This window comes from Centroberyx gerrardi, chromosome 6 (assembly GCF_048128805.1).
Source record: "Centroberyx gerrardi isolate f3 chromosome 6, fCenGer3.hap1.cur.20231027, whole genome shotgun sequence".
NCBI lineage: Eukaryota > Metazoa > Chordata > Actinopteri > Beryciformes > Berycidae > Centroberyx > Centroberyx gerrardi.
Window position 1 is genome coordinate 4,369,856 of NC_136002.1, and position 20,131 is coordinate 4,389,986.

Here is a 20,131-nt window from a genome sequence, read left to right on the forward strand (position 1 = left end):
CTCAATCTCACCTCATTGTTCTTCAGGAATGCCAGCAGGGAAAGAGGAAAGGAAAAAGAAGGAAACAAGGAAAGACAGAAAACATCATCAGCTGAAATGATGCGGCAACACATCTCTGATAGATACAGAGCAAGCGGACTCACATAAGGGGATGCAGTGGAGGACACCTAAACTCAGATGGCCCACCTTTTTATATGCAAAACAGAGTTTACCTGCCTTTTTAGGGCTGACATGAATCTTTATGACTTAAATTCAGAGTAGCCTGTACATCATATTGATCTAATGTAAGTTATGAGGATAGGGTCTTCTAAAGGGAAAGAAAGCATAAACTAAATGCTTTATTGTGAAAATATATCTGATTTTCATTTGATCCTTCTTCACACATTCATATAGCCTGCTAACACTCATCCTGAATTTAAAGTACAGAGAGAATATAGAGAATATAGACAACAAAATCATCCATGTGTTCCTGGTAGATCGTTGGCACCGGTGCTCCATGCTAACACTTTAGCATATTATGTTGAGTGATAGCAGGCTCCATGCTAACACTTTAGCATATTATGTTGAGTGATAGCAGGCTCCATGCTAACACTTTAGCATATTATGTTGAGTGATAGCAGGCTCCATGCTAACACTTTAGCATACACTATGTTGTCCGCATAATGCTAATGCTAGAAGGCCGCTAACAAATGAGAACTTGTAGCAGCTCTAAAGCTAAATGGTTAAGTAATTTGAAATTATATGGTCTGGTAGTATTGTGTAGGAGATTGGCAATATTTACACAAACGATGAAAGTAACACTATTTGAACTAACAAGAACTACTTTCTCTGTTTTCAATAGCCCTGATACAGGACCCGTTAGGAATCTTTCAGCGTAACGGTTGTTGCCTCTCCCAAAGGGTCCTGTGCTGCTCCATTAAGATTTTTTTTTTTTTTTTAAAGGAAGAAAAAGGAGCAGAAACAGGTATTAACATCACTACTTGCAATTCCAACATCTTGGTGCAGACACAATTTAAAGTTACAGTCAAGAAGGGGTTTCTTCTCGCTAGTAGAATATGTGATTTTGTCATCAAGGTAATAAAAGGTTAGGGTGTAAAGTCTACATTAAAAGTCACGTAGAAACTAGTAAGTTTGACACTAAAGCTGTGTCTTTGTTTAGTTGCACCATGGAGACTTAAGGTACATCTTAACTAAGTTTATGTACCACTAACCAAAACATTGTAGCTGATAGTGACATTTTCACTTTCTGTGGCCAATAAAGTGAGCCAAAATCAATTTCTCCTGCTCCAGTAAATGGAAGCCTAAGTTAATATTAACAAACTTACATGATAGCAAGAGAAAAAGAGGATAAACCTTGCTGATTTAACATCAGCAAATGCCAACAAATCTGTACATTATGTAGTCCAATGTATGAGGATTAATTTGTTGTTTGTCTCCCCTATAATAAACATTTTTTTTTAAATTGTGACATCAAGTATTTTAACTGCTAATTTCAGTAGCGTAGAAGTATGTAGCTAGACCTAATGCATTTCCCCCTACCATTAACAGGGTGGAAAAACATTATTTTATTGTTAGCTAAAATTGTAGTTTGGTTCTTCATCAGTTCAGTGATCTAATTTAATATTGCCGTAAACCGCACTGTATTTGTTCCTCTGGGTCCTCCAAGAAGTCCCATCTATCTAATCAATTTACCATGCCAATATTTTACGAAGACATTTACGACTACTAGGGTGATGACTTTTTTGTGGTAAAACATTCACTTTTAATTGCTATTAGTGTTGGAGTGTGCCTTTCCCAGCTCCATAAAATGAGACACTCTGGAACAGCTAATTGAGCGGCGGTGTACTGGATAGTACACTGGTGGGAAATAGTAGAGTCACATTGGAAGTCGCAGCCGCGTTAGCATCATAGCTATATATTAACCCATTAGCTTTTGTGAGTAGTATTCTACAAAAGCAGACACAGCATTTTATCTAAGCATCTTACAGTATTGAGAATGATTTTTGTGATCAATAAGCACACGTTTGTTTATCTGACATTAAAAGAATGACGGGTGCAGTTGCGAATTCTGACCAGAGTAGCCGCTGATGTTATTACATATAGCTTTAAGTTGTAACTTCTGTCTATGTTGGAACTATTTCAGTTGGTGCAACCGTTAAAATTTGAAGAATGTGTAAAGTCAGACTTAGTGAGAATTTACATTAAAGCTAGCCTACGTTTGAACTGAAGTTGAACTGGTGCAACGCAGGACAAAATCCTGATATTTAGATGCTCTGTGGTAGTTCTTATAGGATGCTCATTAGGGAAAAGAAGCTTATTCTCGCAACCTCGACACTGTTCTCAGACTTGACGAACTGTAGCTACACATGCTTAGAGCACTAGTTCTAGTAGGCTATGCTATTTTGAGGATTTACCTGTTTTATGGATCTCTTGCTGGAGGATTTTTTCTTCTCCAGTGACCGCTTAGCAGATTTTACCATTACTGTTATCCTTTTCTCTCTCTCTCTCTCTCTCTCTCTCTCTCACACTCACTCTCTCACACTCACACACACACACACAGTCTTGCACATGCTGACTTACCGCTGTGTCGTAAACAGAGTTGTCGAAGGTGGACTCTCCAGCGATGTGGTCATACGGTAGAGTGGAGGACAGGGGAAGCCGTAGAGGCTTTCTCTGGACCCTGACCCCAAACAGAGAAACAGACATTCATGAAAAACTCAAGGAAATTGTAGGATAGCAATGCTACAAAGCATGGTTTTAAGTCATTAGTGCCCCAGAATAAAGGCATTGCCCTTCACATAGTGGAGCAAACTCTTGAGCGAAGGAATAGTCAAAGAATTCAAAGTACCTTCTGTAATGTCAAATAAACAGTACACGTTAGGAACTGATTGTTCTGGCGTCCCTGCGTCACGCGTTCTGGTCGGGTCACTCTTTGGCCAATTTCAGGGCTTCTATATTTGAGTCTCTTTCTTCTTTGTGTGGTGAAACCCTTGATCCTAACCCTGTGACAGCTATTTTTAGGTAGTCCAAAATGTGTCTTCTCAGCTATCTAAATACGACTGCATTTGCACCTCTTTCAGCTCATTCTCTTTTTGAAAAGATCAGATCAGGGGTCGCATGAAGAATTTGATAAGACCTGGTGTGTGTTTAATGAACATTTCAAGAACCTGGCCTTCACCTGAGGTGCCTAAATGTTAGATTGTTATAACTGTGTATTTGAATCCTCACCTCTCGCCATACTTTTGTACCTGTTCGAACAAGGCTGTTTTTCTTTCTTTCTTTCTTTTTTTAATTTATTTTTTGAATCACTATGGTGTTATATCAATTGACGATAGAGAGACATTTATTTATATGAAAATGTCCCGGATTATTATTTTCAGTTTGTGCCCTTCTTCCACCACTGGTCATATGAACCTACTTTGAGAAGTAGAGGTAGATCCCAAAGATGAGGATGAGGAGGAGGGTGACGGGGACGAAGACGGCAAAAGCTACATGGGCCCCCTCCATCCTCGAGTCTGCAGTAGCCACTGTTGGAGAAAGGAAGGGGACGTTCACAAATATTCACAGTTGAAACGATGTAGAAAATCTTGCCAACCTTGGGGATTTCTCCTTGTTTTTTGACTTTCGTTCCTCTGTGCTGAGCGTGTCTCATAACCCTTGACTGCATTAAACTCATTCCAGACCCCTTTGGTTAATTTCAAAAAGTGCATGGTTCCCCAAGCTAAAACAAGGCGGTTCTTCTTAAACACTGAAAACTTGATACCTTTTTGGGTTTTCTTCCAACAGCAGCCGAGGGAATATCACAGTAGTGTCATTTAAAAAGAAGCTCAGTTCAGCTAAGTGCACTCCACAAGCTTTTATCGCTGTTAGCAGTAATCACCCCTTTAAAATCTTATATCATTATGCAGTCTGAGGGGGTAGAAAAAAAAGATTTCCCGGCTAAATGACACTTACCATCTAATCTGCGCTCATCATACTCCATTGTGTGGGCTGGGAAGGATACAGTAGAGTTAACATGTTAGACTTGGGCAAAAGAACTAAATTAATAATTTAAAAAAAAGCACACTACAGCTCAGTGAAAACCATTTACTGGCACCAACTTTGATCGTCATCAATTCTGTCCGTGTCTGACTTTTTTGACCTGATGAAAATTCAAGAAACTGCATTCCCTTCACTTGCTGAATGACCCTTTTCAACCAAAATGTGAAAGCAATATCGTAACTGAGTGCTGTTCCAGTCCTTACGAGTTCAGGCTCTCTCCAGTAAATTGAGTTAAATATCAGTTCATTACTTTGGGGATGCAGAGCAGTTGGGCTGTGAAAACTCAGCAACATCACTACACACACACACACACACGGCAAACACAGCACATTAAACACAGCATCTTCACTGGCTTCCCTCTCAGCTGTAGAATCCACTTTAAAATCCCGCTGTTTGTGTATAAAGCGTCGCATGGTGTTGCACCTCAGTGTACTTCTGAACTTTTGTGTCCTTATAGCACCCGTGGGACTCCTGAGGTCGCTCAGATCGGGGTCCAGGCTCAAATCTAAAGGGTGTTCTTTTGCTGTTGCAGCCTCTAGACTGGAACAAACTTCCTCAAAGTGTCAGCTCAACAGAATCCAAAGCTGTTTTTATAAATCGATTAAAGACCCACTTTAACTCTCTGGCCTTTCAGTGTGACTGATGTGTTCTACCGGCTTTTTTGAAATGTGCTTGGTCTTTTTTGTTTAGCTTGTGTCTCGTTTTGTTATCTTTTTCTTTTAACCTTGTGAAGCGTTTCGTAAGGTTTCACAGAGCCAAGTTTACGACTTTTTAAGACATTTTTAATGCTACCCGGAATTGAATTGAAGACCAGTTTAAAAACTAAAATAAAGAGACAAAGCTGGTAAAACTGGACTATTTCTGATTGAACATAGCTGATGAAAGCTGTGGAACTGTACATGAGCAGTATAAGAAAAAGGACAACAGAAAATTAATTGGTAAGGAACATGAAGTCCAACTGTGTTTAGTAAAGCAGGTAGGATTCACATTGTTCTACTAACCTTGTTCTGGATTAATCAATCTAATTAAGAGTGGACATGCAGTGCAAAGAAACCTGGCATTGATTGCATGGTAAAAAAAAAAAAAAGGCTTTTAATAACTGGCTTTAAGACATTCTCATACTTTTTAATGCCTTAAATTTGCATTATTTTAATAGACTTTTTCAGACTTTTTAAGCACCCATGGGTACGCTGTGTAGATAAAGTTAATCATGTAGACGTCAGCCTGCAGTTCCTCACCTCTGCAGACAGGTGGCAGGCCACTCCACTGGGACGGGTGTCCAGGGACACAGTGGAGAACAGGCTCGCCCAGCAGCTTGTGGCCAGCCAGGCAGGAGTAGCGGAGGGTCTCCCCAGCTTGGAAAAGGAGCTTGTCCGAGCTGGGGATCCCATAGGTGGGGGTTCCTGGGTGACTGCAGGGTGCAAAGGCCTCGGCTGTGGGGAGGCGGGGTATAAAAACAGTTAGAAAATGTAATGCGTTACAGATTAGGGTTCAGCTGATATGGGTTTTTAAAGTTGCTATTTTGTTACATTGTTATTTTCTTAAATCTTTATTTTCTTTCCACATTTTATTTATTCATTTAATTGTGTAATGATGTTCTTTTTGTGAATTGATTTGTCATTTAAAGGCGTAATGTTTATCACAGTAATTGAATTAGTTTCAGTGGAGAGTTTTAGTGTCCCATGATGGTCTAAATACTGTTTCAGAGGCTTTTCCACCCTGACAAGAATACAATTCTGGCGGAAACAGTGAACACCTGTAACTTTTGGCATGAAAATGGTCAAATTAAAAAAAGAATATTGAATATCTGCCTAAAATACTTCATTCAAAAAGCATCAGTATTGGTATTAGCCTTCAAAAAGCCATTATAGTCGAACCCTAGGTCGTGTATATGTGTGTGAGAATGTGTATGCATGTGTGTTCATATTGGTTAGTGTGTTTACATCTGTATGTGTGTATGTTGGTAGTGTTTTTTTAATGTAGGTAGGAGGTTCTTTGAATGTATTTGCAAGGTAACCCTTAATCCCTGTGTTAATGAGAAAAAAAGAAAATATAGTAATTATCAGTGGAAATGCTTTGGAGCACATGGAATAATAAAACAGAGATTACAATAAAGTATTAAAAAACATGCACAGTAATATCAGTGAATCACTTTTAGTTGCCTTTTGATTATTAGTGTCCACAGAAGAAGAAGTCAAGTGGACACTTTATTCCAGTATATAGACTACTGTATAATTTGCATTATCAGCAACATCTAGAGCCTTGAACATTTTTTGCATACAATATAATGTTCATAATCTCACAAGACACCCTTTCTTTGTTTATACACGTTTCTGCTCTATCAGGTAAGATTTCAAAAACATCTGTAATTTGACATTTTTTCATCATAAGTTACCCATCTTTTTGTGATTTTTCTGTAATCCTGTGCACACTGACAGACAAACACACACACTGCCATCATCACCAGCTGCTCTCAAAGCCTTGAATCTCCTGTTACTCATTTGTTTCTGACAACACTGTCAAACTAAAAGTATGTCAGACTGAGTCGAATACAATTTCCTCTTAAAACAACCTTGAAGGCTCTCTTTGCTTTGCATTAATGTCCCACACGCTGCCGTGTGGTCGGGGGAGATCTACCGCATGTTGACACCGACTAACAATTAATTTAACTGGACAAAGGGAATGACTTTGGAGAAGACGGGCCGGGTCGTTGTTATGCATGAGACGGCGGCCGTGAGTAGAAGACTGCTTAAATTACTCTGTCAGAGAAAACAAAAAAGTGGATTTCCAAAAACTCTTCACTTTCAGGACAGGTGACATGGCTCAAAGGATTGCAGAGTCAGGGGTTCAATTCCCACTGCGACGGTCAATACCAATAATGTAGGTAGTTATGGTACTTTAAGGTGTTTTGGACAAAAGCGCCTACCAAATGGCATTATGTCACCTATTAACTTTGCAGGCTGCTACTGTTCCAGAATATACTAGAATTGCACTGATCAGATCTGGTCCAGTCAGTGTGGTCCACCTCTAATATGATGGATATGATGCAGTTTGATTGATTACATATTTATCGTAGAATTGATCAGTCCTACACTGGTTGTCTATGGGAAGCCCTTAACATGAATTAATTCTAATGTGACATTTTGATGTGATTCCACACAAGTATGCATGAATGACTTATAATTAGCATTCTTGTTATCGCCATCTTTTGTTCCAAAATGCTGTTTCAGAGGACCAGAGGTTTCCACCCTGACAAGAAGACAATTCTGGGGGAAACACTGAATATTTGCAATTTTTGGGCATAAAAATAGACAAATTTGAAGATACTGAACATCAGCTATCAGCGGCTTCATTCCAACAATATTACTATCAGTATCGGCCTTCAAGCCCTAGTACATACACAGGCATCTGGGCAGCTTCTGGTTCCACTTGGGGCCAGAGGAGCCGTGGTTGTAGCAGGTGAGCAGGCTGTTGCCGGACAGAGTGAAGCCCTTGTTGCAGACGTACTGGATGGTTGAACCCACGGTGAGACGTGGGCCCGTCAGCACCCGCCGGCTGTGCTCCACCTTCCCCGGGTCGGCGCAGGACACCACTGCATGGACAGAGAGAGAACGAGAGTTATTTATAGTGAGCCGGCTTTGTCCGACTCTCACCTTCCACCGGCTTCCTACACTTCACCCAGCATTAAAAATACACTTATCCTGTAAGATGTCGTCAGTAAACTGCACACAGCACGCTTATGTTGTGTGTTTACATTCGCCGCGTTGTTTTACATCAGGTCAAATCCAGGTGCTTAGCAACTTAATGACACTGCCTGTCCTCGTTTGGCTATCTGTCAACCAATAAAACTTCACGCTCAGAGGTGGAGCGCATTGTTCAGCTCTGTCTCAAGTTTCTAGACTGTCACCTTGCAGCTCCAGCTGGATGGGAGCTGTTGCTCACTAGGCTATAAGACAGGGGATTCTTACATCAAAATATTGCGCAATCCAGCTTTAACATAAGAGCAGTCAATACGAATATAGCAAATGGGTATGAATGAAAAGTATAAAAAAAATTTGAATTACAGCATTTGAATGGTGTGCAAAATAACAGCATTAGTACACTAAGACAAAGAAAAACATGAATGTACAATATACAAATATACCATAAATTATATATAAGCACTATGAAATAAGTGAGAAATGATAAACAAATGGCAATATATATGCAATATGTGAAGAAAACAAATTTACATCTTAAATGCATGATGTGCAAAAAGCGCATCGTATTACCAGGTTTATAGAAGGCCATATACATGCACAGTAAGAGTCTAGACGTGTTCACTCTATCAAATATAGATAACGTTTGTAGAAAATGTGCAGATTTTTGCCTTAGAGTTCTGCCTACTGCCTCGCATTTGAAGTCAATACAAAGAGTTAACAGGCTCACAGGGGCCTTTTTTTCTAAAGGAAATATCAGACGGTGCGGCTTGTGTGCCTGAGCCAGGTTACATGAGCCCGCAGACGGGGGTGATGAAGAAATGAGCTGTGTCTCTCCCAGCATCCTGTCCCAAACCCAATTCTGGGCCCAGCAGGAGTAGGGCCAGCGAGGCCGGGAAGACAGCGTGGAAGTCAGCCATGTTGGAGCCAAGGTCCCCGTCTGATGCCAGTGGGGCCGGTCGCTGGCACTGAGGCATGGGATGCTGCTTGTTTGTGTATGTATGTGTGTTTGTGTGTATGCGCCATTGTTTTACTAGCCTTGTGAGAAACAGTTTAAATGTTAGGCCTTTCGGAGAGAGTTTTACAAAGTGTGACATTTCGCCATCCTGAGTTTGCAAAACCCTGTTTCTTTGTATCTCTAGACTGCTGTTACTGGTTTTACATCATATGGGAATAACAATCAGAATGACTTTGATGGTGAAAAGCAGAGGCAGACTGGCCATCTGGAGTAGCAGGAGTTTTACTGGTGGGCTGCTCGACCTGTGGGCCGGCAGTGAGTCCAGCAACATCGACACGGAAAGATAAAACAAAAGCCCCATGCTGCTTTGTAGCTCTGCTGTAGACTGGCTGCCGGCCGGCCTCCATACAGCTGCGTGTGTGTGTGTGTGTGTGTGTGTGTGTGTGTGTGTGTGTGCGCGTGTCTACCTTTCACACGCTGAGCTAACAATGACAGACTGTGTTGCGCATGAATTTGCGACCGAGTCAACCTAATGAATGAACATTATGCTGCCTTCAGGGTGCTTTCAGAAATATCAGAATTCTGAATTGGGCACGCATTAAAGTATATGTAAAAAAGGGGTACTATGTAATATGACAGGGAAAGATGGGATTTTCTATGATCTCCAAGTTGCTGAGAGTATGGAAACCTGATCAACAACTGATGGATGAAGTAGTGTTATTAAAATATTAAATTAAAATATATCACACCATATATAAAATCCCAAATTCATTTTAAAGAGTCTAAAAAAAATAGGCTATAACAATACATGTCTCCATACTGTGTTCTGAAAGCTGAGCTGAACAGTATTTTCAAAGCTGAGGTGAACAGTATTTTCTAGTAGTATTTACCATCTGCAAGCTGATCAGTATTTTCTAGTAGGAAGCTTGCTTTTCTACCATCTTTCCCACCTGCAGCCATGCGGCAGCGTGTTTCCACTCACCCCTCTCGCAGCTCGGCAGGTCGCCGCTCCAGGTGAGGTCCCACTGGCACATGAGCAGCTCCGCGCCCACCACCTGGTAACCCGGGTAACACTGGTAGGTCACCACCGTGCCGTGAACCAGCTCCGGGTGGGACGTGCTCTTCCAGCCGTTGGAGATCTCCGGCAGCTCTGGGCAGGTATCGTTCCGAGCGACCTCTGCACGAGTGGAGGGAGAGGGGAGATGGGTGAGGGTCACATGGCAAAAAAGAAATAAGGAAGTGGAAATTTAGAAGATGATATCCGTAAGAAAAATGCAGAGGTGGAAAGTAACTAAGTACATTTACTCAAGTACTGTACTTGTGCAATTTTGAGGTACTGGCACTTTACTGGAGTATTTCCATTCTGTGAGACTTTCTACTTTTCCTCCACTACATTTCAGAGGGAAATCTTGTACTTTTTCCTCTACTACATTTATCTGACGGCTGGAGTTACTAGTTACTTTGCAGAATAAGGTTTTACATGCAAAACATACGATAAGCTCATAAAATATGTTGCATTGTTAGAGTTTAAACTCCAACAGTATATGGAGCAGTTAGACCTACAACATTAAAATACTACTTACAGGTTAATGCTTCAATAATTTAACACTCTGAAAGAATGGCGACTTTTACTTTGATACTTCAGTACATTTTACTGCTAATACTTCTATACTTTTACTTTTAATGAAGTATTTTTCCATTATGGTATTGCTACTTTTACTTAAGGAAGGCCGACAGATATTTTTGGATTGAAGCTGCTGACAGCTGATATTTTGCGTCACGTATTTTGTTTAAATTTGAGCTTTTAATTACAAGTATTCAGTGTTTCTTGTCAGAGTTATTCTTGTCAGAGTGGAAAAGCCTCTGAAACTGCATTTAGACAAACACTAAAACTCCACTGAAACCAACAATAAGAATAAGAATGTATGCATGCATACTTGTATGGAATCTGATCAAATGTCTCAGAGTCAGTTCAGGTTAAGTTCTTCCCATAGACAACCAGTGTAGTAATGATCAGTCATACAATAAATATGTCATAATCAAACTGCATCAAATCCACTATATCAGAGGTAGATATAGCCACACTGATTGTCTGATTGTTAATAAAGGCCACTATCTGTCCTATATATCAGCAAACCAATATACCACTCTGACCCTAGTGTAATGAGAAAAATTGTGACCCGCTATAATAATATATTTAATGTTCTTTCAGCAGCTTTTCCAAATGATATGTGCCTGGATGGAGGTCGGAAAGTCACTGATCCCTTAAGAGTTCTTACCACAGCTTGAAACAAAGGGAATCCTTCATGGAGGATGACTTTTTTTAGTTCTGGCAATTCAAACGAAGTATCCAGTGGGGAGACTTAAACCTGCCAGGCCTCTTGGCTTTGCCCTACTCATTCCCAGGCATATGGCAGCAGGTTCAAGGCCCTCTGCTTACAAGGCTAATTTGGACAAACACACCAAAGTAATTGCAGTCGGGCACTAGACAAGCAAATTCCCCAACACCTGCCCATTTCACTGCCTTTTGTTTGTTTTTCTTCAATGAGATTCATGGAAAGACTGTACTAAAAACCCTCCTTCTCTCCTCTTTTTTCTCTCTCCCTCTTTCTCGATCATCTGCATTCTGTAGCCTTTCCTTCCCTCTGAATTCATTAGGTCTTATCAGATAGAGGGCGCTGGCTATGGTGTGGTGCTGCGCTGATGGAAAGGCCCCGTCAACACCGGGGAGGGGCTCTTATTCCCTTTTTCTTTTAGGTCCCAAACTCTCCTTCTCCCTCTCTTTCATGTCCTCCCTCTTGTTCTATCTTACTCTGTTTCTCTCCATCCCTCCTCCTCTCTCTCTCTCCACCCAAACACCCATGCTACAGTATCTCTTTCGCCTCTGTGATTGCTCTTTTACTCCCCTATAATTCTTTTATTTCCCTATAATTCTATTTGCTTATTATCACTAGGTAATGTTGGCACTGGAGTCCGACTGATATATTGGCTTGCAGATACATTGATACATTGGACTTGTCTGATATAATGGATATGATGCCTAACCCAATGAGTGACTCCTGGGCTGTTAATCTGGGTTCCCTGCCTTACCGAAGAAGTGGACTACGAAGCCGTTGCCATAGCCGTAGATGTTGGTGGCGGGGTCGGACTGGAACTGGATGGTGACATCAGCCGTGGAGGTGTAGAGCTTGAAGCGGGACCGTGACCCTCCATACTGACCCAGCACCTTGGCTGTCAGGTCGTCTCCATCATAGAAGGTCAGCAGGTCGTTCTTCCCGATGTTCAGCCTGCAGAACGAAAACACGGGAAGTAGTCCATATTTGTCATCAGCAAGCTATATTCATCAGCAGAAACTAGTAAGCTCCCAGAAGAAGGCAAGACGCCGAAACACGTCGGAGCTAGTTTTTTAATCATGTTCAGTATTTGGAACTTGCCAATGCAATAAAGGCATTTTAATTCTTTTCACTTCAAGTTGAGTGCCCTGGTTTCTCATATCCTCCTGGCTACTGTATATATACTCTGCCAAAGAGCACCTCTTGTTTGATACAGTTGGTAGTTTCAAGAAGTTCTCCAGTCCTATCTTCCTTTATATTCATCAGCATTTTGAAGCAGTCTGTATTTATATGAGATGATGAAGATAAGAGCAAGTTAAAGCTGGAATATGCAACTTTTTTCACATCAAAATAACAAATAAATAGGGTATTGTCTTTTTAATGATGTTGGGACGTTTTGGGGTGTATACCATTTGCTGTGGGCGTGTTGTATGGGTGTGGTCAGTGGTGAGCTGGTTGTGGCTATCAAAGTGAGGCTAGCGGCCACAGAGCAGGGAAGTCACAGCAACAACAACAATGGAGGAAAGCCGGAAGAAAAGAAAGAACAGAGAAGCTAAACATTCAAAAACATGGCGAACATCAGTGTTGCTTTGCAGATAAGCTGCGTTCACCGCCTGCTTCAAATGAGTGACCAGTGTTGGGGCGGGAACTTGACCAACTGCAGGCTAGGAGGGCGGGACTAACAATACACTTAATGTCTCAAAGAAAAAAGTTGCATATTGTAGCTTTAAAGGCAAGGAAGACAGATACAGCAATTTACTTATACCACTTTCCCAAACCCCTAATAGCAAGACAGTTATATTGTCTCGTCTCATCTAATATTTGTGAACAGAAAGTCGGTTACTGTCACTATAAAGCACAGCGTAAGCCTATTTGTAACCATAGTGTGACATTATCAACACCCATGTTGTGATGATATTTGGCTTTTCTTACTTTGGCCCATTCTGCTTTCACTTTTTCAATCGGCTGTGTTCTGACATGCCGCCACTCACGCTGCCGCATTGGATTTCAAACGACAGAATTCCTCTTTCAGTCACAAATGGCTCTCAACTGTTTGTGTCAAAAAATAAACTGAAGGTGTCCTTCAGAGGAACTTGACTTGACTGTGCCAGCCACAAAAGCATTTGAATTTAGATTACCTGTGCTGTTTCACATCTATGGGCTGATGGGATGGCAAAAACACCATCATGTTTTTATTTATGGCACTCCAAAAAGTTGGCAGCGCCTCCTGGATGTGGTCGCAATAACCAGACACCAACATGAAGTCCTCTCTCACTGAAGGGTTAGTGGCTCTATACTTGGGTTCAACTAATATGGGTTTTTGAAGACCAATATGATACCAATATTTTTGGATTGCAGCCTTCCAATAGCTGATATTTCTGCCAATATTCGATATCTTTCCACATTTTCATACCAAAACATTTCAAAACACTGGAGGTATTCAGTGTTTCTCCCAGCATTGTATTTTTGTTACGTTCGTTCGTTTGTTCATTCGTTCATTTGTCTGTATCATTGATATTTGCACAAAGGATTGATGCATCTCACCGGTGTGTTCTGGCTTTTTCAATATTACACTTCTTGGCCCAAAGGGGGCGTCACAATTACAGGTCAAAACAAGGTTAAAGGATAAGGCTGGTGTTTTTTAATACATTTCTTACCGTCAATAAATCCTATGAAAATAACAAAATCAGCAATGATTTTGCTTTGCCAACAAGTCTCGTCCATGTAGCCAGTGCCCAATGAAGCCATGTCCCAGCAGCCATAGAACTCCATTGTATTAAAAAAAACGATTAAAAACACATCAAAGAGCCATGCCGTTGCTCTGGCAGCATATTTCATTATCGCGATGCACCGGGCCGGCCGACTTTTTCCTCAAACAACTTAATAAGCCGGCTGTAAACACGTTTGCGATCTCAGGAAAGTAGTTCCGTAGCACCGAAAATAGTCCCCGGCGTAATGAAGAATTTGTTCCCATTTGAATTTGATTTGGTAATAACTATAACAGCCTGACTTTTCATGGTAACAGTTAGCGATTTTTAAAATTGAAACTATGTCTTTGTGAGCTGTATTTCAAGGTTTTTAGCTTACAATTGGAGCCAATGACTTCCGGATTGACGGCTAAACGGTACGTGGGAAGTCAGAAAGTAACGGGAGTAGAGCAAACGCATTGTTGATTTTGTTATTTTCATAGGATTTGTTGACGGTAAGCAATGCATTAAAAAACACCAGCCTTATCCTTTAAGTATTTGTTACAGAACAGCCTTGAAGGGGACTGCATCATTTGCGGGGGACGACATGTTTGCTGTTGCCTTGTTCCTCATGGGGACATTGTCAGGATGATAATGTGCCTATTGACAAGACATGAGTGGTCACCTTGTGGTTTAGACAGTATGGTTATGATGTCAGCCACATGCCAAATGTCTAGGGATGGGACCATATGCTTATCTCACGATGCGATTCTATACGCGATATGGGGTTCACGATTCAATATAACCACAATACGATGTAATAAATAAAAGTTCAATGACACCAAAGTACGACTGTTTAGTACTACAGCATTACTACAGCATGAATGTAGCTAATATCGCGATATCTGCCTCATGATACGTATTGTCACATTTTTGTATTGTGATATATTGAATTTCAATATATCGTCCCATCCCTACTAATGTCTATTAAACCTGCAATAACTGATATCAAACCTTATAACCAATCCTGAAACTAATGTGTGCTATGTGGAGATTTCATTGAGACATAATGATATAAACCAATATCCACACAGCAGCAGCTGTGTTGTTGTTTTCACCTCTTTTCTAAAGCTTGTTGTCAAAACCCGGCCCGACTCGAAGCTCCTCCCGGCCCATTCAGTAGCTTTTCATTTTTTTAAAACTAGCTTGTGTCCTCCCTTGCTGTTTAAAAGCAGCGCTCTCCCATTCCTGAAAAAAATCTCGTAATGGCGGAATCGATAAAGCGAGCAAGTAAACTTGTTAAACTAGTAAACTTGCTACCTACCTCTTCACTTGTCATTGTGGGACATGTAACCTTCAGCAGGAAAAAGTTCTGGTAAAGTGACACTGGTAACCAGCAACACTTTTCCATATGTACGGTTAGCTTAGCTATTAGCCTTTAAGCATGGTTCTTTGCTAGGTTTTTCCTTAGGGGCCTCCATAGTGCTGTAGCTTTGCTGTGCTTTATTTACAAACGTGTTGCGGTTTCTGTCACCCTCTAGTGGTCGTAAAATCGCTTAGTGCAGCTTTAAATTCATATCATCCCATTTCAACCTGGACGGGACATTCTGAAATGTCTGCAATGGTATTTTATTACTTCTTCAGACAGATGAAGAGCACAAAAATCATGGTGTCAGTAGTGATTAATGTAGACATTTCGTTCTATGAGATTAATGGACCAAAGCCATGCCAAATAACCATGCACACTATCACAGTTCTGTCACTGGAGGATGCCTTGATGCCGGAGGTGCCATTGTTTTGACCATAGCCTGTACATTCACACTCCTACAAACCTCAAAGCTGTTTGAAAATGTCACCTGGGGCTGAGCTATCTTCTTTGTAGAGGAAAGATTTAGAGCACGGAGGAAATGACTTAGCCAGAATAAAGCAGTGACATGCTCTTTGCTGTTGCTAATTAATCACCAGTGGCTCCTGATAAAACTCATTAGCGAGCAAGAGATTGAGCTATTAATCACTATGGGAGTGCACGAAAATCAAGAGATCAAGAGCTGTGGATTGTATCGACACAGCAAATCCTGAGAAACGACGGAATGTTTATTTTTGATTTCTTGGTCAAACACTAGAAGAATTGCAGGAATATGAGTGAGCTTGTCAATGTGAGTTGAGAGTTGGAGTGAGGAATGTTTATCTTTCCATGGGCAGAACCATTTGTCTTGATTCAGCTGCAGACACACACACACACACACACACACACACACACACACACATTTGAATTACTATACTTGTGAAGACTTAACCCAAACCTAACCCTAACTCTACCAAACCCTGACCCTAAACCTAACCCATTCAACACATTAATTCCTAACTTTAACCCTTACACTGAACCTGATTCTAACCTTAAAGTCCTAATCCAAAACTAACTGTAACCATCAACAACGTAACAATGTTTCCAATTAGTTTGCTTGCAGGCCAGAAGAACACATGTCCACATTTAAAACTTTAAATAGAAAACCCATCAATGAACATTCCATTATGTTTGCTTTCCAGGCTGTTAGGTATGACTTTATTGTTAGATCAATTCCAATAAATATTGACCGCCAACATGTTGAGAATAGTCCCCATAGGTTAAATAACTGCTCTTGGGAAGACAGCATGAAAGCTTGACGCTGTGGTAAGAGGTGATCAGAATAGACCGTGTGAACTTAAAACCCCCCAAAAAGTGATTTTGATGTGGGTATGGTCAATGACACCAACAACTCCCAGTAAACCAGCGATCTTACGCTAGTTTTACATTACATTTGGCTGCACACGACCATCCTGTAGATGGAGAAAGGTCAATCACGTAAAGTATAAAATCCCTATCCAACCAATATCTTTTGATTAAACTGTAATGTATTTTCAGCCCACAGCAGAAAAATACTTCTGTGATTTCCTGACTAGTCAAAGTGTGCGTAATGGCGTAATTGTGTCATGTTTACTCTCAACTCCCCTGTGGAGCCACAAACGGGTTTTTTGAAGATATTTTGACAAACAGTTTGGACTCATTGTTAGCAGCAAGAGGCAACAGAGCTCGCTGTTTCAAACGACAGCTGACTCTGGAGCCAATATTGTCTGTGGGTCCAAGTACTACAGGTATGTAAGAGACAAATTATATATGGGTCCAAAATTGCCAAACTTATCCTTTAAAGACATCCTGAGATATGAGTACTTTTATGTAACAGGAATGATGATAACATGATTTTATTCCATAAAAGTAGGACCACATTTGCATCATCCCTAGAATTTTAGGGCAGTTAGGATCGATTTCCTACACTCGAGCCCTAATCCTAATTCTAAATTTAACCCTAAACCCAAGTCCTAATACTAAACTAACCCCTTGTAGAAGTCAGGACCAGCCAAGATGACTTCACTTCGTAAATATGTTGTCACTCTGAAGGTCTAAAACTCAAACTGGTTCTCACAAGGACAATAAAGCAAGCACACAGTCTTCTCAGCAGAATTGTAAAATCTCATGACGCTCCGTGTTTATTTGATTCCTAACGGATAAAGCCTTTCACCTGCTCGGAGGGCAAGACAGATTGAGAAATATTGTTGGCTGGCGTCAAATTTGTTGTGATTAAGCTAAACAAGCCTTTGCGTGGCTCTGCAGAGCATCTGTAGAGAAAAATCAATCACAGCCTCCATTCCCTGACACTAATTTGATTTAGTTCAATTTGAAAAAACAGGGCTCACTTTGCCTTGGCCCACGGGACCGGCTGCCAACACATTTTACCCCAACTATTCTTTTTATGATTTGCTATTTTCATCTCTCTAAAAGTCAGAAATAAAAGAAACAAAAGAATGTGTAGAACTGTACCATAGGCCAAGCAAACGTCTGGATTCACACTACTTTCCCACTCTATCACAAAACTGACCAAACAATTTGTACTCTATTTTTTTTTTTTAAAACCAGTGGACTCAACACAATCATCTGTCAGCTGATACAACTCATTTTATCCTGCCTGCTGCTGTCAAGTAAACACACTTATCAAGGCTGAAGCTTTATATTATGCGTGAAGAAATGCCCAGCTGTTCATTACACAAAATTCAGGCTTTCGATAAAAAAACAGTAACACAGTTTACCACTGGACCAATGGAAACGCTCTCAATTATCTGTCTCATTTTCTTACTTTGACTTGTAAAATCACATAAATTTCACACTTCCTTTTGAATTAGCAGTTTAGATGCAGCATGTTTAATTCAAATAATGAAAATGCAGAACAGAGAATTTGTGGGATGCTAATGATTTTGAGATATATTTGAGATGTAACATTTTGAAATATAATCTTTTTAAATCTTAGAAATTGTTTTACAATGTGATATGTATTGCTGTTAATTTCACAACTGATAAATCACAAGACCCAGTTAAATAAGACATACATAAAAGATTCTATAATTAAGCAAGTCTCCTGCAACTGTTACTATTACTAATACTGCATTCATGTCATCTAGGAAACTCGGCAGATCCTTGAAAATACTGTTCATCTCAGCTTTCAGATGGTAAATACTACTAGAAAATACTGTTTACCTCAGCTCAACAGTCCATGTTGGACACACGCTCTTTTCAACCAATTGTCAATCACTATGCAAACACGCCCCCCTGTCATATTGGCACAATTATTTTAAAACTCACTGTAAGTGGACACATTAGAAGAATTAACACATTAGAATTACTAAATTAGCTACTGACACCATAACTTCTTGTTAGAAAACGTATTGACTTGCCCTCTACTGGTACAGCAGTAGAGGGCAATGGAGGAACCGTCTGTCCCGCCACTTGCGCATTGGCTTCAAAATTCACCTGGGATTTTGGCTGCTTGGTCCCAACAAGTCAAACGTGAACACTTCAAAGTTGTAGCAGTGAGATGTCATCCCATTACCACAGAAATTTCCCATGGGAAATGCTATCACGTCATAACATGTGGAGCACCTGAAAATGTTCCAAAACCGCATATTTCACTATCATTTTAGTTGTTGATGGGAACTTTTTAGCATTCAGTCATTTCAGGATTAATGACGAGGAGACTCCTTACCACTTTATCCTTAAAGTGGCACTGTTTTAGACTTTACCATTGCCCAGCCAGTCCCAGTGGACTGTAAGAATTTCATTAGTCTTAGTGTACACTACACTATATATATTCTGGGAGAGAGGGTCGTTTCATTTTACTTCCCTCACTTACACTGCCATCACATCTTTTGCTCCCTCCTCCTTCATTTGAAGGCCATCCATAAAAGTAATTTGCTACACCCCGGTGATAATATCTTTTCTGCCATTACGCAGATGAAAAAGGACATATGCATATGTGCATGTGTGCATACGTGTGTGTGTAATGTGAAGAACCGATACCAAGAGACCTTGTTCGTGGCCTTATATGTTTCTATACACTTTCTAACCCTGACTGCTGAAGGAAAACAGCTGCTATTGATAAGCGTCATATAAATGGTTGGACACTTGGTAGGCTCACTCATAGCGCACATGTTCAAACCAGTTTCACAGACAGAGAGGCAGCCATGTGCTAGATTAAATTGTTCCTCTCTCTGGATGAAATCTCTCTGGAAATGTCTGTTTTTATATATTCCCTTGAGTGATCTCTTTGTGGAACTGGACCACGGTGTGCTGACACCTCAAGTTTCGCTTGGGTTGCTTTTGAAAATGCACATCGACTTTTCATAACTTAAGCCTGCGCACACAGATGCTCAAATGCGCAATGCGTGAAAAATCTGCATCTACGACCCAAAAGTCAAAACACACATTTGACGGACAATGATTTGCAGGAGGACGGCAGGTTCGATGTCAACACAAATGAGAAAAAAGAAGGAAAATGTTCACAGTATAACATTATAGCATGCTAAAACAGCTTTGGAAACGGTTTTCAACTGATATCATTAAGATATTTAGGTCCTGATTTCACAAAATGATGCAGCATAGATGACTACATATGTTGTCTTTGCTTTCATTTTGGCATTTTTTTTTTCAACATTGGTGCAGGCCGTCCTATCAGCATCCAGTCAACGCCTGAATGTTTGCATTGGGTACCTTGCATACCACATCTACCTAAATCGCCTATTCTGCTAAACGAGCGGGGAAATTACTTATGTTGGCAGTCTTCTCTTCAAAAGGCTGAGGATGCCATTAATCAATGTTTCACAAAGTACAAGAGCATAGGTGTTGTTCCGAGAGAGAGAGAGAGAGAGAGAGAGAGAGAGAGAGAGACAAAGAGGGAAGACAGAAATGAACAGAGCTTAAGATGAAACCCATGCAAATGAGCGCTCTTTAATTTGCTTGCGAAAGGCAAATGATTTTCTATGGCTGACTAACTTATCGGGCTCTGACACAGCGGGATGTGCTGTTTTACGTCTTCACCTGGGCACCGC

General features: G+C 40.6%; 1 protein-coding gene across 1 annotated transcript in view; it reads right to left on the reverse strand.

The window, feature by feature from the left end:
- Positions 1-20,131, reverse strand: part of LOC139921993 (seizure protein 6-like) — a 125,330-nt gene that overhangs the window by 570 nt on the left and 104,629 nt on the right. The window contains exons 10-17 of the mRNA XM_078284234.1: positions 11,788-11,984; positions 9,680-9,874; positions 7,442-7,633; positions 5,280-5,474; positions 3,955-3,990; positions 3,419-3,527; positions 2,581-2,680; positions 12-20 (exon numbers count right to left, since the gene is read on the reverse strand). Of these exons, the coding sequence (XP_078140360.1) occupies positions 12-20; positions 2,581-2,680; positions 3,419-3,527; positions 3,955-3,990; positions 5,280-5,474; positions 7,442-7,633; positions 9,680-9,874; positions 11,788-11,984 (1,033 nt within the window). The remainder of the gene's footprint in view (positions 1-11; positions 21-2,580; positions 2,681-3,418; positions 3,528-3,954; positions 3,991-5,279; positions 5,475-7,441; positions 7,634-9,679; positions 9,875-11,787; positions 11,985-20,131) is intronic.